The following is a 25,651-nucleotide window of genomic DNA, read 5'->3' as shown; positions in this document are numbered from 1 at the left end:
ATGCCCAAAGAAAATCCTAAAAGAAAGAAAATGGGTTGTCCTTTCAAGAGGATCCTAATGCCAGATGCTCTTTGTAGTGTTTTACTGATGCAAAGGGCATCTATCCCCCTGCAAAATGCAACATCATTAACGAAAAAAGTTACAGAAGACACTGGTATGAAGATGTATAGTGATTTAAGAAGCACATTTTTGTATGATTACTTTTCTCATTTATTGGCTATCATTTCATTCTGGTTACCAATGACATATTTTCTTTGTATAGCGTTTAAAAAGGTATGGTCATAAAGAAAACAGTACAAAACAGCAACAACAATGAAAAGCTACATTTTTACAGTGCAAAAAAAGCAAGAATTATCAGGATGTTACTGTCTTGTGACCATCAGATACAACACTGTTTGGAATAAAACATGTACTAAACATCTTGACCCAACATCAACTTACTAGCTGTTTCTGCAAAGTTCCTGATGAAACAGGTTAAATAGGAATATTGAGAGGCCTGCAGCGTGTCTACTATTTTGAATCCAACTTACATTTATTCTTCTTTGTTGTCAATAAAATACCTCGTCAAAACATACACACGTCAATATGGTGATGTTTTATATGAAGACAAAAGGGTTGGGGATATTATGGAAAACAATTCTGTCACAGTATATACAATTTTATATCACAATACTGCTCACATTCTGGTAAATATTATCGAAATGTAATTATTGATTGATTTATGTATAGATAAAATAACCAACCTGTGACTGTTGTTTGCAAATTCAAAGTTATATCACCCCAACCTAACAGACTGAAAATGAGTTATCTTCTGATTCAACCTTTCTCCAATTTAGTTTTGTATGTGGCCAAAAAATGAACCTTTTCCCATGGAAACTTTTCCTGTCTACCTAAAGCTGCATTTACACTGTTGTGGTTTTTGTAGTTATTGCTGCCTCAGCCACACGTTGTGCTGATAACAAAAAGCAGTTTTGCTATCACAGGGACTCGCTGGAGTCGCTGCTTCTATCAGTAAACTGTACCCGCCATTTTCAGTCTTTGTTGTTGTTGGCTGCCTACATTTTGTCAATCCCCGCTTCTTTTTTTCATGTTATTTAGTCAGTCACTGTCACGATTGCTTCTCTTAGATGAATGTTGAACTGTGCTGCTTAAAAAAAGATGCCAGGCACAAGACTTTTTCCAAAGCGACTGCTTTCTGTCTACCTCCCGGCCGCTCCACTTACATATACTTTAAAGTAGAAAATTATTTTGAAAAAAAAAGAAGGATACTGCGAACACAGCTTACAACAGTGTTCCTGGAGTGTTCTCTGTAACGCAGGCTGTGGAGCATTCCATCTCTGTGCTAATAGCATAACCCAGTTCTAGCACTGTTTGTGCATTCATGTCTCTTTAGCTTCAGTCACATTGGCAACACTCCTGAAGTCTTTAAAACCACACTGATAGAAATCTTTTCTGGATCCCTCTTTGGTCACTTTGATAGGCACATCACACAACTTCAGGTCTGCCTACTCTGTATTTACTTTTACTTTGGCTCAGTCACACAGAGGGAGTGCAAATACAAATGCTTCAATGTTTGTTTTTGCTGCAGTTTGGGTTAGTTAAACCCAACCACATATTCATTTAATTGAGATGTTGAACTACATAGGACTGCAGTAGTGTTTGATTCTTCAAGTTGTCAAGTACTTCCCCACATTCAGAAACCCTCAGGTTTGTGTTTGCCCCAATCTAACTCAATTTAAAGGGTTCTAATCTTTTCTTGAGCCAGTGCCCCCATATCCATTATCCAGGTCCCTCACCACCCTCTTTCAATTAAAATTTCAGCATACTGTAGAAAAACAATAAAAAGCTGGGCGCAAGCGATTCAGAAACAGATCCTTGTCTTTAGCAGGGAGAGCCTCGTCAAAAAAGCTACAGATAATGGTGGTAAAAGTCTAATTGTAGAATTTTGGACATGTGCATTTGAATGTGAGACTAAAATGATTACAAAATGAAATCAAACTCTCCAAGAACACCTCACGTGCCCTCTCTGAATAGCCCCTGGGTTGGGCCATTGAGAAGCACTAGTCTACTCTGATCAAGCTGTGCATAGTTCATTCTGTCCCCAGCATACAATGAAGCTAAACTACTAACAAATGACTGTACAACGTCAAATATTTATTTACAAAAAGTGCAGTATTAAAGATGCAGATTGACCTATACTTTATCTTTCCTGACCTGTACTTTATCATGAAAAGTGTGAACCATATATCTTTCTGTTTCCCTCTTTTTCTCTCTCTCCCTCGCTCACAGTTAAACTCTAAGATAGATCATTAGCTTTGAATGGACTTCAATCCGCTCATTACATGTCCCATTTACCTTCACCATACAACACTCTACTTTTCATAAGCAGACAGAAATAGAGGGGGAGTTCGCAGCAGAAAAAAAGGAATGCACATGTGGGAAGACCTAGACAGAATGAGAACGACAAAGACAAAAGTGTATGTGTGTGTGACTAAGAGAGTTAGTCAACAACAGAGAATAAGAAAGCGGAGAGATGAGGACAAAGATACCACGAGAAAACAAAGAAAGATAGAAAGATAGAACGTTCCAACCAGAAAGGGATTAAAATCTTTGGTGAAAAAAGTGCCTGTGAACTAGGAAAAGAGAACAGAACCTGTGCTTTCTTTTAATCGTGTTGATATAATCACTACTTGTAGAGTGAAATAAGTGTGGAGTGATCTGTTCACATCGAATACACCTCAATTAGAAAAAGGAGAGAAATTGTCATGATAATGACCACGCTTCAGTCCGTTGTTTCTTTCCCAACCTTGTAACGGCAGAGAGGGGAAGTATTCAAAGCATGTAATCACCTTTTCACAAGTGTTATTTTACCTATTTTATTAACCCTGCTGTAGGTCAGTGTCATGTGTCAATGTGTGTGTGTATGTGTGTGTGTGTGTGTGTGTGTGTGTGTGTGTGTGTGTGAAGGTTTCACTTTGTGCATACCACTTGCGGTTCTTTATTTATTCATAAGGTCGCACTGACAAAGCTGTGTGGGGTTATAAGTGGTTTCACTTCATGCATGCCATAAATTTGTTTTAATGTGGGTTTTAATCCATAAATGCTGTGTGTGAGTGTGTGTGTGTGTGTATCTGTGGGTTGTACTTAATGTTTGCTAGGTGTATCAGTACTTTTCTGTTGTTTTATGTTGTGATTTGTTTTATTATATGCGTGCTAATTTGTTTGTTAATATATGTTTGCATGTTTATGTGGATTTATTTTGTGTGCATGCATGGTTAAATGTGAGTAATGTTTGTTTTCTATAGCCATATATGTATGTATGCTGCTAAGAAGTGATAGTCTTATATGTGATGACGCTGATGATGACAAGGGCAATTCAGGCAAAACTGTTTCATTGAGTGCTTTTTACTGTTTGTTTTATGTAACTCCACAGAAATGACATAGAACTGTGTTGCACATGATGAAAAATACAACACTTCATATGTTTATAACAACAGTCACTGGACTGCTTCGTCTTTTCTTTCCTCACCTTCACTGCAGGTTTCATCACCTTGCTTATCTGCACTGACCCGTCTATTGACCCAATGTTCTTTCTCCTCCTTCTCCCTGTAACTTTCCATCCCCGCCTAACTCCACACCTCCCTTTATCACTTCTCGGTTTCCTTCAACTAATCCGACTCCTAGTTCACCCACTGCTCAAAATGCCTCCTTCCTCTCCTCTCCTACGACCCCTCAGCATGTAGGACCAATTTCCTCTACTACCCATTCTGCTTTGCTTTCAACCATTCTTTTGTCTCTTTCTGTACATATATCTCATACCTATGGGTCAAATATGTTTGATTCTCTCTGTTTCTGATTCAGTTTTATTTAACATTAATCTTCTTTTCTATTTTTTTTGTTGGATTTTACAGTGAGTAGAGAAACAGGAGTACTTAGGAAAGAAAGAGAATGAAAACATTTGACGAATTTCCCATGCTGGATTCAAGTCCATGATTTGACTTGACACATGTCTAGGATCACTTAGCAACCGAGGCCTTAGTCTTACCTTTCATACACTAGTTGGACTCTTTATTGAGCCAGCTATATGCAAAACATGTAGCATGACACTTAAAATAGGGTGAATACATGGAAACTAAAAGAGTGGCACATATGGAGGGAGGTACCCTTGGTTCGGGGAAATGCCGACTAAGTCAAACAACCACTTGAGTGAGCTCAAATTCAGCATCATATTGAGCAGACAGTTTACTCAGTGGATCACAGTGAAAAAAAATATTAGCCCCAACAGGGACTCAAGGTCCTTGTAAATGTTTTAGAGAGGGATGAGCCATTAATGGAGCAGCTGCCAAGCTTGATGCAAGCTGATTAAATGCATGATTGAAAAATAAATAAATGCTTAAGATGAGTATTAAGCAACCAGCATGGTCTTACAATTCTTCGCATTTAATAATTCCTAATGGCTTGCATGTCATGTCATGTCGTGTCATCAGCCTACGCAAACATTGTCTCGGCAAATCTTCTGCTTCTTTTTAAAGCCAGTCAATAAAAACACACAAACCATGACACTTTTTTTAGTTGTCCTGTACCTGCGTTTAAGATCTTAAACTTCTCAATTTCTTCCATAAATTAAAGGAACTGTGGCTATTTTGCATACCCTGAAAGGCTTCATATTTTTTGCTGTATCCCATTATATGCTACTGCTATAGTGGTATGATTTAATCTATTATTCTAAACACTAACTCCCATCCCCTTCTCCTGAACTCATTCCCTCATTCTCCATCTGCCCTCTGTCTTTTGATTGTCCTCTTCATCACCCCTACCCCAGCCCAGCTTTCACTTCCCTCTATCCAGTCAATTATCTTTCCCTTTCCTTCTCCACTTTTACCCTTGTACAGAGCATTTAATGCATGTTGGTTTCCACCAATCACTTCTTTAACTTCTCTCTTTCCCTTCCTCCCTCTCTGTTTGTGTTTTCCTCCCTGGCCAAAAGCCCCTTCAGCTAAATTCTGTCTGACAATGCCCAAAAGAAGCTGAGACATTAGTAATGAAGTAACCTCGAGACAATTAAACACACTTCAGGAGAGGGTACATGGAGAAGATACATAGCCTACATTTAGGTGATGTGGTCTAGCCTAATGCAGTTACAGGGGAACCAGCCGTCTGAGCTGATCCTGTTGTAAGCAACTTTAGATCAGACCGAGCTGAGCCAGCTAAAAAGGTAATGAACTCTACTAGTAAAAAGGAGAAACTGAGCAAACACCATGTACTACATGGGTTCAAGTGCGTGTATCAGTGGAAGGCTTCACTTGGTAACAGCCGGACCCTTGTACACTGTAGCACAGAGGACTTTTGTTCCCTCTGTCAGGCCTGTCAGACTGCCAATCACCAGCACACCTCATTCTGCACTAAGAGGATTTAAGTCAGGAGCACACTGTACCACAGGACTGCGGCTATTTAGCTAAGTCAGCCGCTTACATTTTAACATAACATATTTTTCCCAATTTTTTTTATTTGTGGTGTGGTCTCAGTAATTATTCAGATGAACACACACTCGATAAATATTCTAACACAACTCAAATATTAACAAGGGCGACTTGTAAAGTGAATCAACGTGCCAGGCACATACACACACACACACACACACACACACACACACACACAAATGCACTCACACCCACACACACACAATCATTAAGAGTACTTACTTTAGGTCCTGGAAGGGTTCTGCCCTTACATGCGATGTCTCTACAGAATGGCTGAACACCACACCTTCGTTCCCTGTAGAGAGGGTAAGAGAAAAGAAAACTCACCCAGCTTCTGTTTGAAAGCCTAAACACTATTGCATCCTATCACTCTTCTTGGAGCTGAGACAGACACTTTCATACTGTCATACAAATTATATTCAAATATGAAAGCATTTCCAGTAGCAGTATATATATATATATAATAATAACATGTAGTACCAATGTTGTAACTAGTATGAAGATTGGGATGATAGGGAGCTGGATTCAACATTGGGATGATAGGGAGCTTCAACGTTGGAGAGGGGGCTTTATGTCCTGAATCTAACTGGAAGTCAGTGTTGACTTGATTTTTGAAATAATTAAACAAAGCCATAATCTTTCCCTAACCTAGGTGGTATTGAATTCCCTCCAAAACACAGTGTACTAGTGCAGAACAGTTACATGCAGTATGCACATATTTGTTCGTAGACAAGGTTGGCTCTGATATAATGCAGTGTTTAACACCCCGTGTGCAGCAAGGACCTCTGCTTTAGCCTGAAGCCCTGAACAGATGCTTGGGGGGGAAGTACTGGACAATGGCTCCTGCTGAGACTGTACAAAGTATGTTCAGCACTGCTACAAGTGTAATACTTCCCATTGGTAGGCTCACTGACAACAAAGGGATACTTGAATTATTGTTTCATACTGAAGCAGTACATGCACAGGACCTGGGGGGAGGATGAGGACAACATTTACATAAAGGTGCAGTTGCACCTCCAAAAGACCTAAACTCGGAGGGTTGGCTTTTTCAGTTGGAAATATAGTTTTCTAAGGGATAATTCTAAGGCCCAGTGAACACTGCACAAATGTGTATGTCTCTGCAACTGCCAACAGAAGGAAACAAGACAAGGGAAAATGTTTCCAGTGGTGGACAATGGTGGAGATGGCAGTTAAAGGTTTGTGTGTTTCTATGTTTGGAGTCTACTCTGTATAATGATGTTTCTCACTTGGTCAACCACAGGTCATGTTTGATCCAGCTTTGATCCAAGTGTTACTTTTGGATTCACTTCATAATTTACAATTGTCTGAGACACTCTCCGGAGCATGCTCCTGTGTACATAACATGTTTATGAGCTGGTCATAACCTTTGTGGTGGCACCGCTCCTGCTACACAACACCCATGAAGTGTTTTCAAAGCAAAGCCAATACATTGGAACCAACACAATTCACACTGGAGTTTTATTTTCATAAACAGAAATCAAGTGTAAGCCCACTAGTATCACACCTCACTAGCTGCCATGGCACTGGCTTGCATTGGCTGATTCTCAAACAGCCTTCCATGCAAGCCTCCATCCTCATTAGATATGCAGTCTTTGCTATTCACCTTTGTCACTGCAGAGGGCAGCAATGTGTGGAAACATTGTTCATGTTTAAATTGAAAAAAGTGCTCTATATGGATCTGTCCATATTTGCATTCTTTTCACTGTTTCAATTCTTATCTCTGACCTCCATCAATCAGTAAAGGATGGCAACATTCTTTGTGCCTCTAACAGACATATGTACTCAATTACCCAGTCCTGTGTTTATGTATTTTGTATTTGTGTAGTTCACCTTGAAATTTGAATTTGTGTGTTTGTGTAAATGCATATTTTGTGTGTTACTGGAAAAAGATAACAACAGAATTACCAACATATTCTAACGTGCAAACAGATAGAGATGTGTGCACATACACTTACATACACTTCCACTTGATTTTCTCACTCATTTTCAATCAAAGAGAATAAGTAAATGAGAGAAAAACAGATATAGTTGAGTGCTAAAGGGCAATTATCGTCTCTCACTTCTTCTTTTTTTTTTTTTTTTTACTGAAATTGCTTTGTCTTTTTTCCCCTGCAATTATAATCACCTGGCTTTGCTTAGACGGCACCATCAGTCTCTTTTTTGTTTCCTTCCTTTCTGTCTCTCTCTTTCTGTTCCTACTGTATCTCTCTTTTGTTCTAACCTTTTTTTTTCGATTCAGCAAAAATGACTCTGCTTGCTGACCCAAGTCTTGTTTGGCTGCACTCATCAAGAGCACTCTGCTTAACAGCTTACAGCATGCGTATGTCCTATAAGCTTTGTGCGTCCTCAAGGAAACTTGTTACACAAATTAGTCGAAGCCCACTGTTGGTCCATCACTGTCTGCTCCTAACCCTTTTTAAATCATTAAAATAATTTCTTTAGTTCTTCTTGAACACAGAAAAAGAGTGTGGGAGTTTGTCAAAATGCTGTACTCTACAATGTTTGTGGAATCATTTCTATTCACTTATAGCTTTACCATGATGCACTGTTTTACACTGATATGATTAATACTACCATTTAATTACAAATCAAACAGCAACAATGATGTTGTAGTTATCATATCAATATACAGTATATTACTATATAATATCAATATTATATATGACATGTATCTATAACTCCTAACCAATTAGTCTGTATTGCACAACATTTTGGAAACATGGAAATTCCCTACATAAAACACACCTAAAATTAAGGTAACCTGTTTAGTTTTATAACGAACTACATTATGTTTAGATTCAGTGTTACTCAACCAAATGCATTCAGTGTATCCTTAAGCTTTAATAATTATGTTAAATGCATTTTCATCCCAATAAAACATTTATTTTTTATACATTTATTTATATAACATATTTGTCATGGGGGTGGCAAAAACTGTGCACTATGGCTTTAAGTATGTTTAATCCAGAATTGTTCACCTCCATGTATAATTTCACCTCCTTCATCCCAGCCTGTGCTGGCACAATGCTGCACAATGACCCACCTGTGGATCAGTAGAATAGTGTGAAGCCACTTGCATGACTGTGTTTTGCGTCGCTGACGTGCACCCGCGCAAGCATGTGCGTCCTTGTGCATGTGCATGTGATTCACAAAACGGGGCCACATAAAAACACCTAACAGTATTACTGGTGGTCACCTTTTAAGACTAATAAACTATACTTAAGACTTAATGTTGGTAATTTGGTGTGCATGTATAGTACTGTATCTGTTGTCTTTTTGGTGTGTACCAACCTACCTGTGACTCTAAGTTTCTCGGTGCCGATGCTGATCTCCTCTTCATCTGCAGAAAACAGAACTCTCTCTCCATCTGCACTCCTCACCTCAAACCTCTGACACTGAGCCTCTACCATTTCTGAACCTGAGAAAATGGGATAAAGAGAGAGGGGCACAGGGTTAAGATTTATAGCAAAGAAACATTCAAGGCACATAAAACATCTGGTAGATGTTTATATCCAAAGCTCCTTAAAATACCATCAGTGCATTGAAGCTCAGTCTTTTGGTTCTGCTTATGTATGGAAAGCAACTATGTATGTCAAAAAGGTTGAATAGCCAGCATTTGCATATAACTATATTTAATTTAATTAAATTTAAATTACCAACAGTGATCTCAAAGGCAGTTTTTCTTACGTTAATTTTGTTTATCCACATTTCCCTTCATTTTGTGATTTGGAATGTGGTGTGCGGCCATGCATATCCTGCTGAGCCTCAAGCAAAGTCTCTCTTTCCCTATCCCCTTTCTTCCTTGTCTAGTTTCCCAGGCTATTACAAGTGTCAATTAGAAACCCAGAGTGCCTTTTCAGTAATAATCAAACTTTATTAACAGCCATCAATCTGTGATTAAGCTCCTTTTCTTATCTCTCTCTATCTCTCTCTCTCTCTATATATATATATATATATATATATATATATATATATCTCTTCTGTCCTTATGCTTTCTATCTCTCCCTCCTTAAGCACTGTGTGAAAAAGCATTTGAGATTTGTGATGTGAAAGGCTCACCCTACAGCAAGGTGTGTGTATATGTGTTATAAATGCATGCAAAGATTTAGGAGATGGAAGGGGAAGGGAGTTGACAGAGAGATGGGGAAGTATGGTGAGAGAGGAATGAAAGAAAGAAAAAATAGGGTTTTAAGTGAAGCTGGTTTAAATTGGAGCTGTGCTGTGTTGGTTGCTGTCTCAGACATCCAGCTTGTTTTCTCTGGCTGCATAGCTCAGCACTCATCCTATAATACCGCTCGTGGAGCAGATTTCTAACATGGTTGCAGGTCAGCATATTTCCAAAGATTTTAGTGTTTGTTTCTTCTCATCTTTTTAGTAGGGGTATATACAATATTCTGAAACAGCAGGAGATCAGCAGCTTCAATTACAGTGACAACTTCATTCAAGATAAATTAAGTTTTCATATATCAGTACACATCTACTATAGAAGAAGAGTATGAAGCATCAGACAAACAGAATAGGTAATAAAAGACTATATGTGAGTGTCCATAATGTAATGCCTGTTTAAAGATAGGAGACAACTGCTGATAAAATGACTACAATATTGTGACAAGATTTGCTTTGAAATGAGGCTGTAATGTGTGATTAAATAATAATTGTTCCATGGCTTTAACGCAAAATTGAAATGAATCTGGTTGTCCAAAAATGTTTATGGAACGATCAAAAAACAATTTGGTGCTCTTTACAGTATGTGTGACAAAGTGGGCTGAAGTTATTTGTTTTTAATTGATTGTTTAACGAAAAGGATTTCCAGAGAGTGGAGCAGTGGCTGGGGGAAACAACTTTGCTGTGCACTTACTTTACTTAATGCAAATGAACAGCGATGTGGTGTTGCAATAAAAAACTAAATGGTAGATGAATTCTCTGTGAAAAAACTTCTTTGAGTTTAGTTCCAATTGATGTGTCAGTCAGTAATCCTCTAAACTGTGAATTGGAATGAAGGCTTATAATAGCTGTAGTTACTTCTGAAATGTGTGGACAACAGTGAAAAGAATAAAGCATAAAGAGCATGGAATATCAATGCTCTCTGCAACACACCAAATGGAATTTAGACACTTTACAATGACATTACTCCGTGGCGTTAAATGTCTCCTGTCGTTGTTCATATTTCACATATTCAGTTGGGAATTGGGGTTGGTCCACTAATACTATATCCTGTTTTTGGCTTCATCTAATTACCGGTCTGCAGGTAGCTAATTTTAATTCTGTGTAAATTAAGTACTTTTGGTCAATTAATTTACTCCTGCAAATGTCTCCACTGATAAAACCAAAGTAATTCTGCTGTCACCAATAACAACAGGACTTCTCGTTAGGCAGACATGTTAATTGATGCACTGATTTAAATAATCACTTCCTGACATGTTTGTCTCTGTTGTCACAAGTGCCTCCCTCAGCAGGATCCTTCAGTAACAATACAGCTTTATGAATCTCTCACTGATGAAGAGAGGTGCTAGAGAAAAAAAAAGAAGTATTACAGTACAGATCTGAACCTCTTAACATCTCAAGCATGTGACATGAGCTTCAGTCTACTGAGCCATTTTAATGTTTTAAACTTGGTGAGATCACCATCTTTGGTTCATTACTTCTTTACAACACGGACACTGCATTACATTTGGGATAATACATGCTATTTCTACCAGCCTTCTGTCAATTTCTGTCTGTAATGGTTCACACAAAACTAGAGCTTCATACACATCCCTGCTCAACAAAAAGTCATACCAGAATGTGTAGAAAACTAACACATTCCTTGAGGTCAATAACAGCAGTATCTGCATTATTTGCACTGATGTATGTAAATGTGCTGTATTTATATAGCTCTTTTCCAGTCTTAACAACTGCTCAAAGCGCTTTTACATCTACAGGAGACATTCACCATTCACACACATTCATACACTGTGGCCGGGGCTGCCGTACAACTTGTACTCATCAGATAAACATTCACACACATTCACACTCCGATGCGCAGCACCGGAGCACCGGGGGCAACTCGGGGTTCAGTGTCTTGCCCAAGGACACTTCGACAATGACTGCAGGGGCGAGGATCGAACCACCAACCTTCCGATTGGCAGGCAACCGCTGTACCACTGAGCCACCGTATGGTGGTGTGTTTCACGTTTCAAGGAGATAATGCAAAAACTGATATTCTACAATCTGCTTTGATCTGAAAATTGTAAAAAAAAAATGAAGCTCAGGTCTCACTACTATCAAACTTTACCTCAGTGTGAAAAGTACTGTCTCCAAATTGCGTTCTTATTTGAACAGTTTTAAAAGAAAGTGACATATGTATTATGTAAATTAATTTTAATATGATGGTTGTGATCTTTTCAAGGGACAATTTCGGGATTTTCAACCTTATCTCTTATCTCTAAAAAAACTGAATGTCAAAATAACAGAATGTTGGAACAGAGGAAAGACTGTGACCCGTTTCTGTACCATTTGAATAAAGTGTTTTATGATATGGTAACGTTTTGTAATGTTAATAAATTTGTCTTGGTTCATGAAAGAGACAAACTGGAATTTAGAAGGTGCATGGTTGTACTTTTCTGTTTAGGTGTAGGAATATTTCTACAGAGCCTCAGAGGTGACATGAAGGGGAAAAAAAAGAAGAAAAAAAAACACTTTTGCGTGATCTTGACTTTGTTCTGCAAGATCTCAAGTTTTATTTGCGAGATCTTGACTTGACATGGAAGGGAAAGAAAAACAAAGAAAAAAAAATATGTTTATATATTTACAGTGAGCAGGATAACTTGCTTTTAGACTATAGCACAGAATAAGCTACTTGCTGCTTTACCTAGTCATCATTTACTTAGTGAATTTGTTTGTAATAGCAATGTGATTTGAAGTTTCTGTAGGTGTTAGAGAAGCACCTGAATGTTACCATGGTCTAAACCTGGGATTCCCGAAGTGGGGGTCGGGACCCACAAGCGGGTCGCAAGAAGGGGAGTCGCAAGTTGATTTCCAGAAATAAAATTTAACCTTTAAAAATTTAAAAACGATTAGAAATAGCATATGTTAGCCATGATTTTGACTAGTGAAAAATATTTTTACTAAGATAAAACTAGTGGCTGAATTTAAAATAAAACCAAGCAAATAAATAAAAAGGGAACAGCTCTTTTGATTTGAAATGAGGGCAAATCATCTCAAATCTGAGCTGGAGGACGCATTGGTTGAACTGTCAAGCAACCAAACCTTGAAGACAGCGTTTAATTCTAAGATGCTGGCTGAGTTTTGGATTTCAGTTGAGAGCGAATACCCACAGCTATCCAGGGCTACTTTGGATGTGCTGATGCCATTTGGCATTACCTACTTGTGCAAAAAGCCTTTCTCTGCACTGATGTACCTTAAAAATAAATACAGTTTGCGATTGAATGTGGAGGATGATCTCAGAGGTCTTAAACAAATTAAACAAAGATTGGACTTGCTGTGCTCCAAACATATTGCACATCCATCTCATTAGGTGAGGTTAAGTTCAAATTAAAGTAATGAGTAAATTAATGTAGAATAATGTTATGGCTGTTGTGTTATTTTGTGTTGTCAATATGCTCAGGTTTTGATACGCCTATAGTGCGTGCGCGGTTGTGCGCTATGTTTATGTACATTTATAGTGGGGGGGTTGCAAGTCACTTGTGCCGTTACTTTGGGGCTTGTGGGCTGAAAGTTTTGAGAACCCCTGATCTAAACCAGAGACAAAGAGGAGCAAAAAGGACATTGGTTAAGAATAAAACAATATATAAATACATACATTATATATTATATAATACAATCCATTAACAATGGGTCAGACGGCTGTGCGTAATAGTTATATACCATCAGAGAATCATGAACTGACCCTGCATTCCCTTCCCCTTTAAGCATCTTTTCAGCTCATTTTTTTAATTTGACGGCCCACAGCTAGTTTTGATTCAGTCTCACTGTTGTCATTATTAGCTTTATTTAATTATAAGACAGCTGTTTTTAGTGAACAAAGCTCTGATAACCTCACTGTACGCTAACTTTCCAACAACAAACGGCAGGCAGATGAGTGATAAACTAGCTGTTAAACACAATGGAGCATTTAGCAGCTAAGAAACCAGAATTTTTGCAGAAACCATAACCATGCTTAACTGAGAGTAAATATTGGATTGCCATTCTTCCAGTGTCCAGAAACATAGCTTTAAAGACAAAGTGTCTGCTGGATGTCTACACAGACGCACAGCTAGGACTTAGCTAATACAGCCTTGTGCTATTGGGCCTGCAAAAGCTCCACTAAAACAACAGGTTTCTATTACATAATCAAGGGCACATCAACATCAGTTTGAATGCATGGAGAAAGTGCTTCTTCATACATCTCCAACTCAGTATTATCCCTCAGAAACATGACTATATAAACTAGCCTACCCCTTATAGCCCCTTTGCATCATTTATAGGTTTCTTTCATCACCATTTTCAATTTACTCTGCCTCTGTTACATGTATCCTTCTCTTGTTCTTGCAACTTAAGTTCTGAATAGGAAGAAAAATTGTTAAACTTTTCCCATACTTCATTTGGGAACCTGCGTTCTCCAATTTGTATTCTGTAATTAATGAAAAGAGCACATTAAAATGGTGCCTGTGTAACTTTTTTACTGCAGCACATTAAAGCATTGAGGCCATAATAAAGTTATATGGGTTTGCTATGCTGGGGGTTTAATTCAAGGCTTTAAATTAGGGCTTTTGGCAATAATGGGATGTGACACAAGAAGACACTGTGAAAAAGGTTTGGGGGATATGTAGATAGAATAGTGTGGCTAAGCCAAGTAAACACTGCATGCATGGTTGATTTTCCTAAACAGGTCAAGAAGAATTTTAATTACCATCAGTTTCAATGCGCTTTGTGATTATGCCTCCCCACCACTCTCACCTTTCTTTCCCTCAGCAGCCTTCTCTCACACCCCTGGAGATGGGAGATCACACGTGTGGGTGGAACAGTTTGTGACATTTGTGTCTACTTTTGTTCTTTAAATATGTGTCTGGGCTCGGATTATTTTTTGCGTACATCCCTGGACATGCAAATTTGCATATGTGAATGCTAATATATTCTCCAGCCAAGAAAACCTTCTACAATTAGGCAGTTTTTTTCCTTTGGCTATTTAGAATTTTTTTCCAATGTTTTATCTTATTTAAATCACTCTAGTTTTCCTTAGGTCAAAATCCTGGCAATATGCTAAATTGTAGCATTATGGCTTTTCAGTGAAATATGAGGTTATATAACTCAAACTTTAGTGTCCTTGCACTGCTAGATGTGAATTTTATGACTTGAATTTTATGCTTTTAACGCTTGGCTGGGTCTGGCCATAGGCTAAATCACTTTCACCTTTTATGAATTGGAGTACAGCCTGGGATCTCCAGGCAGGACCCATTCAACAGTTACAATACAACAGCTATATAGTCTAGACAAAAAGGTTAGGGGGACTTCAGGCCTTTACAGCAGGAGCATCAGCAAAATCGACTTTCTAAAACTATAGCCATAGTAGATGGCCTGGAAGTATTTGTCCAATGAAAAAGGTGCAATGGCATCTTTATAACTTTACCATTATCTTGTGTGCCTGTGACTTACTCTTTCCTTCACTGTATGATTAAAAATGCTTAACATTGTAGTGACTAAATTAGTCATTGTTCCACATTATTCAGAGGCATACCTGTCACATATGCTTGTTGCACGATATATGAGTCTATGTTTTCATATATCAGATTAATCCTATTTAATAAAACAATCACAGAGCCCGGATAGCTAAATGTTGTGTGTATAGCGTAAAGCAACCCAGTCTAATGGCATGTTGTAAAATTGTCACATTATTTAATCTATTGATTCGTGTACAGATCAAGTTAATGTCATTATTTTCGAGTGTTGATTATGAATTTTTTGATGGGTCAAACAACACAGGACTTTCACCCCGGAGACCGGGGAACGCATCCCGCGTGTTGCAGTTTTTATTTCCCCATGTTGCGCCCCCCAGAGCAGCCCAGTTACATAAAAGTTTGTGAAATGGTGACCATTTCAAGAACTGGCGTAAGACCAGGTTGCGTAGAGCGCATGGTGCAAGTGCCTTTAGGGAGTGTCCAAATCCACATTTGCTAGTTCGACGGGGGAAGAAAGGGTCTGTGGCTGGGCACATGGCTCAAAAGAGTTGTACTTAGTGTCTTCATTATTTAGGCAAAACATGCAATAAACCAATCAGAGCGTCATCTCCCATTCCGTTTTAAAGCCAGGCGCGTTTGAACCTTGGAGCATTACTATACTTATACTATAATATACTTGTTATATTTTTATTTGCAATGTGCATAAGCCTATGCGCAAAAATGCGCCATTAAAATAACAATGAAATGCTGCAGTACTGACTTTTGAACAGGTTTTTGTTGGTTAATGGCACGCCATTTCCCAATGCCTCAAGATAGCATCAGCCAAGAATTCACATGGAAACACCTCCCTGTAAGACTACCCCGCCCATGGGCGCAAAGATGGGCGCAGGAGCATTTGCTAATTAAACAATGTGGGCACTGGACGGGAAATTGTGAATTGTGAACTGTGTGGGACTTAGACTAGCAAAGAAACTTGCACTGGGCCCTCAGTCTATTAGATTCTTTGATAGAAGGGTTCAAATTTTGTTTGAAGGATTTACAAATATTGTGCTTACTTGGCATGCTGTCTTTCTTGTGAGAAATTAGCTAATAGAAATTAAGTGACATTGTCCAAAATGTATACATTTGTGTACATCCTGAACAGTTGAGGGATGAATTAATCATCGGCCAGTTAAACAGACACTGGGGTTCAAGTGCATGGTGTTTGTGTCAACGCATTCACACACGCAAACACGCAATTACAGCTAGAGATATATTAGCTCATATTATATATTAGTCTATTAGGAACTTCTCTCTCTCTCAGCCATGTACACTTGCACAAACCAAACAGTTTTCTGACACCAAAACCCACCAAATCATACCTTCAAAGACTTCAGGCAGGCACAGATCTATGTTTGCTTCCTTGAAAAGACAGATTGCTAGCAGTGCATTTGATATTTCTGTCAACTTTACTCAAGCAGAAAACTCTCTGTTTTATATTTATATTATGTACTCTGACTAGATTAAATTGTCACTAAGCGTCTCCTTAGCTACGCTCCAATGATCATTAACCTTTGCATATACGTACAAACACACTTTTCAACTTGATTATCCTTAATAATATGACCACAATGATGGGTTCTTTTTCATGTATGCAAACTATCAAATGCTAACGTGCATAACTGTGTATTCACATCTATGTGTTTATTAATTAACATTTAGACAAAAAGCAATGAACCGGAGGAAGCAGAAACACTACTAGCACTACTGTATGGAACATTTCAGGGGTGGACAGGTAACAAGAGATACTGTGTCCTTCTTTATATAGTATATGTAAATATTGAGTACAACAACATGGATCGTTTGAAAAGTGGAGAACCCTTCTCTTCTTTTCTCTTACATCTACAGTTTAAACGTAGAAAACCCAGCAAAACAGCTTTTGATGTCAGGTGAATCCTTTTGGCTTTGACTGGATTTTACTCGCCCACTAAACTTCTTGATTAGTTATTCAAACATGACAAGGCTTATCAGTGGATTAAGATGAGCATTCTGTTGAGTGGGTCAAGCTGATATGCTTGTCACTTCCCCTCCTGTCTAGAATGTCAAATTTATAAAAATATTCAGAAGCCTGGTAGGCTCTTTTGTGTGTTATGGAAGGGAAAGTGTTTTTGTGCAAACCGTATTACGCAATGCAAAGCACATGTGTACTGTAGCTAAATATTTACTTAAATGTTTAGTCAAATCTTTCTCTATCATTCCTTTCATAAATAATAATGCTTCATTCAAACTGGGTAAATTATTAGATGCATTTAGTTCCACATTAGCATATGAGCCCTTGGGGCTCTGAGCAAGGAAATCGGGGATCAACTATAGTAAAAAATGAATGTCAATCACAACAAAGTGTTGCTTTTAACAAAAATAAAGGACAGAGTCTAGAAACAAACACAAAGTGTATGACTTTTCCCTGATTTTTGTTTTTATTGCATTTAGGATCCTTGCATTGGTTTGGACCAAACCACACAGAATTTCCCTCAAAGTATCTTTGCTGATGTTTCTTGTTAACTAAATCCTTCATGCTGAAATGTTACTGATATTCAGCTGAGCAGTGTATGGCAGTTTGAATTTGACAGTTTAATTGTCAGAAATTGTTTGCTTTTTATTCATTTACAAGGAACAAGGTAAGTTGACTTTTATTTGACAACGCCTTTGTCATTTATATTTTAAATTATATTTTTAGAAAGTGTGTTGACCCTGAAAAGTGTTGATTCCGGCTGGAGTTATTAGGGGTGTATAGCATTGAATTATATAGAGAGTTGTTTCTAGTATTTTTCCCCCCTCTTGTTTGTTAATAGAAATTGACATAAATATAATGCAGTCCAAAACAAGACCACCACTAACTACTTTACTTTTAAAAACATTAATTAGACCATGTGTGTAATTATATCTGTGATGAAAAGATACACACCAACCCAAAATGCATACAAAAGAGGAGCATGGCCCATAATCCTTGTCGGAACATCAGCCATTCAACAACCCTCCTTCCTTGTGCATAAGTGACACCACAAACCCACAGTTAGGAGTCAATCTATGAGCCAACCTGCTACATCTACGAGTTGAATGGAGTTGAAAGTGAGCCACTGTCACTTTGAGAGATAAGTGCTACACGGCACTGTTCGAGAAGCAAGGGAATAAATAAGCAGAGAAGAGTGCAAAAGAGAAAGCAACTGTATTAGTTTGGCCTTCGGAAAGTAAACAGCATGTAACATGTCTATGATGCAACAGCAGGAAACAAGAGGGTCACCTACCTACCCGTCAAAGAGACAGACAGGCCCTCTGCTGCGCCACAGCACACTTTTAATCCCTTCAAGGTGTCTCTCAAAAGACACAGAGACAGATAAATGCGGCGAATGGTGTGAAAGGGAGGAAGGGAAATACTGAGAAGAAAGGAAGAAAATGCATTGCAATGGATTTTTTAATTCAACTTTGGAATTTGCCACAGGTGGGAGGGTGAGATTCATGCACTGAGGGACACAAATTATTTATTTAGAGTTGATTACAGTCATTAATATAGTAAAGGAGGAGAGAAAGAGACAGATGGAGAGATAAATGAGTGCTGTTTGTCATCTACATTAATCAACCTGATCCCTGGAGTCAGAGCTGTGGAATGGAGGGAAGATGAAATGATGGGAGCTGCAGATGAAAAGACAGGCAAAGGTTGTGCTGTGAATCTCTACATATTCCTAATCTACAGCCCCAAACCCAACCAAACAACCACTGTCAGTGTTAAAACAATCAGTGACATCGCTAGCTTAGGGCTTACTTTTAATGAAGACAGGAAACCTTATTCGGTAAACTACATTTCTTTTCATTATCTTGCTAGCTCTTTATACATTAACGGTTATGATTTTCATTTAAAGGAAATCTTAATAAAATAGTTGATGTGATTTAAGTACGTATTGTATCGTGCATCCTGTACATAATTAACATGTCATCTTTTTCACTTCCTTGTCTTGGTTATATTTTAATATATTTTAATATTTACATTATTACGCTGCAATGCACAATTACAAAGATTGATATAACATATTCCACTATTTGCAGTTATTGAAAGCCCCCCCTGGATTTCACCCTGATGATTACAATGTAAACGTAGCATGGCAACAGTGCCTGAGGGGATGTGAAGTATTGGTGCACAAAATTCAATGCAAGTCTACAAGGGAGCTTGGGTATTGTATTGTTTTATCAAAAAATGCACAAAGTTATAAGTGTTTGCTTTCCAAACATGAATAAAGGAATATTGAGTCATTGTCTTGACCTTGTGACAGATTTTCAACCATGCTGCTCTCTGCATTATTTACGTTTTTCATACAAAAATAATGCAAGAAAAAGAAAGTGCTACTCCAAATTATTTGCCCCAGAGAAAACCTTATGTCAGCTTGCCCTATTGCTGGTTGTTAACTGTTTTGTAATAAAGATTGACTATAACTCTTTATTTAGGAAATACTAACCAATGCACTTTTTTGATTGAACTCCGGGGCAAGATGTTTGGATGATTGCAAATTTAATAATTACCTGGACAGAACACAACAACCTTTCTTACTTCCTGACAATGTCATTTTGTGCAGATGTGAGGCTGGATGGTAGGAGAGATAGTATATTGTTGCTTTATGACATAAATAAAAGTGATTCTTTCTGCTATCCTTGCAGTTAACAGTTCCCACTCATAAAGACACATTAAATCTTATCTTTTTGCCTGAAGGAGACACTGTTCTTATTTGACTTGCATTACCAAGCATTTTTCTAATGTTTTAATGTCCTTTTATTTAACCCAGAAAAAAAACAGAGGGTTATTGTTCACGCTCATATAACTCCTTCTGATGCATAAACAGAAAAATAATTGGGTAACTTTTACATTGTTCATTCAATATATACTTCATTAACAGATAAAACATTTCCCAGTGCCCGAAATGCGATGCAGATACAGATCGCGGATTAAATAAAACAAGACCTTACGATAAAATGCAATCCAATTAAACAACACGACATACTATAACGTTCCAAATGAAATCTACGCTTCTAGGACAAAGTCCAAAGAAAGAAAACAAACACTATTGCCCACTTTTTTCCATTTTTCCTTATTTATACGGTCTTATTTATTTTTCTTTAATTTTGTCCATCTTGTGTCATTGAGTGTGTGTTAGAGAAATGGTGATTATGTGAGATATCATTAGTGCACTTCCAATGATGGACACTTGTAATGCAGTAGAAAGTGGTTTGATAATTTAATGTGTTTTCTTAAAAAGAGAAAGAAAAAGTCTACTTTATTACACTTCACATCATCACAACCTAAAATCCTCTATTGTAAATGCTTGCACTACCAGAGGAAAGGAGAATGCTGTCATTCTTCAAGTACTATGTATCTGTCATTTTATTATTGTGTCCAAGAACCTGCACACAGTGTGAAGCTCACATTAGCTATAGTCATTGGTGCAGAAGGATAACTTCAAATAGTCCAATAAATCCATTCCTTACGGTACACATAAAGTCACAAAGTGTAGCCAGGCAGCTAGTGTTTTTTGCATATCCTTTTTCCTGTGAATAGTCTTGAGTGTCTTGACTCTTTGTTGTTTACTCTGCTCGCCTGGCACAGATACTGAGGATACTCTCCAAATGCACCTGAAGCGCATTTCCTAAAACAGATGTGAGATTGACAGCTAAATGGACTGTATTTATATAGCGCTTTTCTAGTCTCAACGACTACTCAAAGCACTTTTACATAATAGAGGAATCATTCACACACGTTCATACACTGCTGCCGAGGTACACTGCCATACACGGTGTCACCTGCTCATCAGACAAACATTCACACACATTGGCCCTCATTTATGAAACGTGTGTATGACCTAAACAGACTTAGGCTTTGCTTGTGCGCATTCCTACGCACAGCTCGGCATTTATCAATTTGAACATTAGCGCAAGCTCCCTACTATAAATGCCTGAAAAAGTCTGCAACATTGTTTAAGCCTGTGGGAGAGCGGGCGGATGGAGATGTAAACAGGACCTGTGGTGGTAAGGGGCTACACGTTACAGGGGAAGTGCAGAGACACGATTTGGGCGTGCAGGTCGATGCGCATTGGGACTGGCTTGGACAGCGCAGCTGGATCCAGGATAAAAGGGCAGGCTGTCGGACAGTGAGAAGCGCGCTGTGACGTCTTTAGCAGATTGGCCCACTGGGCCCTGCACGGTCGCCCCGACAAGGAAGAGTCGGCCAGTGCTACACAACACAGGTGCCAGCATCCCTCCTTCCCTGCCTACTGTCAGGGTAGAGACTGCACCTTGTCCCTCTTTTGTTTCATAACAGAGGAATTATCCCAAAGAACAGACTGTCTCCAAACAGATCTCCGTTTTAAACTGTCTTCTAATTTTGTACATTTGCTGAGACAATTTTAAAACCAAACCAAGCTTGACTGCGTGGGGTGTATATCAAGACTGGGGATACAAAGAACCTGAGTCCATTTTGTGACACAAAAACATATGAACAAGCGATGAAAACAATATTTGCCATATTGCCTTTAAAACACTATGAAGACAATTAGCCTTTGTGCAGTTAAAGTGTAATCATAAAGACAACCGACAACAACAGTAGTAAATCTATGCCTTTATTGAGTCCTTGATGGCCCTTTAAGTGTATCCCAGTTTGTTAATGCAAAGCTCTATGTATTTTTAATTGCCTCATTAAAGCCATTGATTTGTCCGTGGAGAGGCAGTATAAAATGAGGAAGACGTGCTGCCTGAACTTTGCTGATTGAATGAGAGAGGAAGATAAAACTACACTAGAATATCTGTGTTCATCAGCCAGCCAAATCAGGCCAGAAAGATCTCACTCTAGCTGAAAATGTGATCACTGCGAAATATGATTGTTATGTACATCATTTGTTTCTCAGAGGGGGATTTGCAAAGATGTAGATTTATAATTAGACAGTGTGTAATGGAACAATTGAATTTTATGCAAGGCTTTGCAAGTGCTCACTGCACACAGTAATCAGGAACCAATTTTAGCCGACTTTCAACTGTTTAACTGCTCGAGCAACGGCATGTTTTGGAGATGGATTCAAAACAAAATATGATTAAATTCGGTATATTCTTCAGTTATAAATCCACAAATCCATCAATAAAGTGTCAACAACAACACATTCAATACTTTTTCTTGGGAACTTCATTTTTACCACAAATCATTAACCATCTTTTACTCCATATGGCCTTGGCCTTTCAGTCTCCTAATTTTGCTGCTTTTATAATCCACTTTTTGAGCTACATCAGCTGAATGCCAGAGAAATTAGGTGACTGATTCCACCTAGATAAAAGGGAACATAATTAGTGTTAGAAGGTAAAGATAATGAAGTGATAAATGTAAGCCTGAGTTTAGGAGAAGGTAACAAGGTCAGCGGGAAATTCATTGGTTTAATAAGAAATGAGGTCCATGCATGATTAAAAAAGAGGGAGTGCAAGGTAAAAATGGCACAACAGATTACAGGAAGAGGGGATGAGAAAGGGAGCAAAGACAAAAGATAAGGAAAAGGGCAAGAGAAAGACAGAGGGAAAGTGTGGGAGTGTGTTGAATGAAAGATGAAGGAAGGGAGAGAGGGAAAGGTTAAGTGCTCAAAGTAACTTTTAAAGATGCAGGTGTACGAGTGAATGACCCTCTGTCTCTCACTAACCATTATCAAACTTTCTAAACACACATGCAGATACAATCCCAAGCACTTCCCAAAATGCAGTTGCCAATACCAACACCTCTCCTTCATGGGGAGAAAAATACCATTCGGTAACACTTTTTAACAATAACATTGTTACACACATTACATGTATTAGGTATCGGACTATAATTAAAAACTGATGATGATGGTTATTATAAAGTGTTACCGAACATTCATTATCAGCACCATGCACTTCGTAAAATGAAAAGTCAATAAGACAGCCAGAACACAAACACACAGGCTGTAATGACTGCCAGCTTCACCAAAAGACAGACAAGCAGGTAAAGAGCCGGGGAATGGGAAATACGCGGTGAATAGTAATTAAGCTGGTCAGTTGAAGCCCTTCTCAATATTATGCTATTCTGAGCATTAAGCTTTACTGATGTTTATACCTGTAACATGAATCAATCTTCACTTGTTATTCCTGTAATATTGCTTTCTTGAGAAAGCAGGCATTACTAATGGGGCTTTTTCCACTGAACGGTACCTACAGGACTCGCCTCGAGTTTACTCGCCTTATACTTGGCTTTCCATTACAAAAAAAAGTCCCTGGTACCTGCTAACTGATATTTTTTTTAGTACCACCTCAATCGAGGTTCCAGAGAGACTAGTCAAAATTCACTGCGTCATCACTGCTAGCGACAGACGGGGGTGTACTGAACAAACCTGCCATGTGTGAATAGTTTTTTTTCTGTCTTTTTTCCAAATCAAATCTTTCTAATTTGTCTTCTGGCAACAGCCTTATACGGAGAATCAAAAACAACACACCTTCCATGTTCTGTGTGTGTGTCATGGCAGTTTCCTGCTATGATGACCAGCCACGCTCGCCTCATGCATGAGGCGGAACTAATCTGCAACTGAAAAAGTAGGACAGGACACTGCGGACAAGGCGAGTCAAGCAGGTACAATTAATGGAAAAACGCCATAACACATTTAAGTGGATCACTAATACTAGTGTTTCTGAGACAAAACATTCAGTAAAAGCTGCATGACACATACACGATGAATGAATGGCACCATAGTTTTGTTCTCTAGTGGTTTCCAAGAGTATGTGTTAGTCCAACACCTAGTTATACTCGGTTTAGCTACATAAAGCAATTGTGTGTGGTGCTTTTTGAGTTTTTAAAGGAGCGTCAAAAGACAACCTCTTAGTAGCAGTTTGACTTGTAATCATATGTTTTGTATTATTTTATATCAGTTATTTGCTTTTATCCCTAACCTTTTTAAAGTTTACTTAGCCAATAAGAACTGAATGAGGAACATCTCTGTTCCTGTCATGATAATCCCATGGCGTGTGGCGTTTTCCTTCAGAGGATGCAGTTTCAAAACCACTAGACCGCCTCTAATGCGGAGACATCATCACATAGGCGGGTGAAAGGGTATGGCTTCAAAACTCCAAGTTCACCTATCATCTTTATGGGGGGCTATTCAGAAGACAAAGATGACAGGTTCTCACTCACATTAATGAGCTGACAGCGACTGAGAGGATGGAGAGGAAGAGAAGGTATGGGGGGATGAAAAAAAGAGTGAGAGCAATAAAACGGAGATGGGCGGCCCAAGGCCAACACATGCACTCAGACCCTCTCTGTGGTAAGATGGCCCCTAAACAATTCTTTTTAATCAACACAATGGCGAGTACCATCCTGCAGGATTTCTGGTATGAATGTTCTAAAAGTTTACCATACATCAGTTACCTTTTGATGCTAATATGCAAATAAATATCAAGCACCTAACAAAAATGAGCAATGTTGAATAATGTTCACTCAAAGATGATATTTTGTTGACCTACTTTATGTTTAATAATTTATATTGACCATTTCATCGTATTGAACTCATGAAAAACTATAAGGTAAGATCTTGACAGATTTTATTTTTTCATTTTTTCCCCAGATGCAGAGCTTTTACCATAGCACGGGGGTCTTTCTAGCACCCCTACATTTCTGTTCAGCTGAAAATAGAATTTATTGTACAATCTATTACGTAAGAAGCTGTCAGTACACCAGTATCTCTATATTCTATGTGTATGTGAAAGTCTAAACGTTTATGGGCATTTCACCCTTCCATACTACTGACCCTGATGATCCTGTACCTCTTATATGAGCTGTACGAGCTGTTCCTCTGTCTAGTCTCAGTGCTGAATACTAATGAGGGGTTTACTGAGGTGGAACCTTTCCGCTTCTGATGTGGCAATTGTCTGCTGAGGAGGAATAACCGTCTTACTTTCAGGATTTCTGAGTATCCCCATGAGGATCCTGAAGAAAGAGAGAGGAGTGTGTTTGTGTGTGTTTGTGTGTGTTTTAAATGTGCTGCTGTGTCAGCACATTTAAAAGAGGCACAGACGCAACAGGAGGCAGTGGCAGGAGGAGACCTAGGGATTTCTTAAGCCCAACAGAAAAAGCTCCCCAGAAGGATTCATTATGTCCCAACCCATCCCATCAGCCAGCCATTAAGTCTTTAGTGTGTGTGTGTGTGTGTGGGTAGGTGCCTGTGTGAATTTGTATGTCACAAAATGGTTATTGATGGAACTCCTGCTTGCTTGGCAGGTTTCCCTGTGTCTGGGGAATCTCAGCCCAATGTTGTGTGCAAATGTAAGTGAGTGACAGAAAATAAAGGTATGTGTGCAATTTGCGTTTATAGGAGCATGAGAGCGACACAAAGGGAACATCAGTAAGAAAATGTAGTATTTACAGTGGGTACGGAAAGTATTCAGACCCCTTTAAATTTTTCACTCTTTGTTTCATTGCAGCCTTTTTCCAAA

The 25,651-nt window shown here is 38.5% G+C and overlaps 1 protein-coding gene across 1 annotated transcript in view; it reads right to left on the bottom strand.

Annotated features, from left to right (window-relative positions):
- The window catches only part of LOC117956729 (zeta-sarcoglycan), a 332,748-nt gene that overhangs the window by 34,241 nt on the left and 272,856 nt on the right, over positions 1-25,651 (bottom strand). The window contains exons 5-6 of the mRNA XM_034891961.1: positions 8,797-8,919; positions 5,703-5,775 (exon numbers count right to left, since the gene is read on the bottom strand). Of these exons, the coding sequence (XP_034747852.1) occupies positions 5,703-5,775; positions 8,797-8,919 (196 nt within the window). The remainder of the gene's footprint in view (positions 1-5,702; positions 5,776-8,796; positions 8,920-25,651) is intronic.

Source organism: Etheostoma cragini, chromosome 2 (assembly GCF_013103735.1).
Source record: "Etheostoma cragini isolate CJK2018 chromosome 2, CSU_Ecrag_1.0, whole genome shotgun sequence".
Taxonomy (NCBI): Eukaryota; Metazoa; Chordata; class Actinopteri; order Perciformes; family Percidae; genus Etheostoma; species Etheostoma cragini.
Note: the sequence above shows the minus strand (reverse complement) of the source record. Positions and strands in the feature narration are given on the sequence as shown.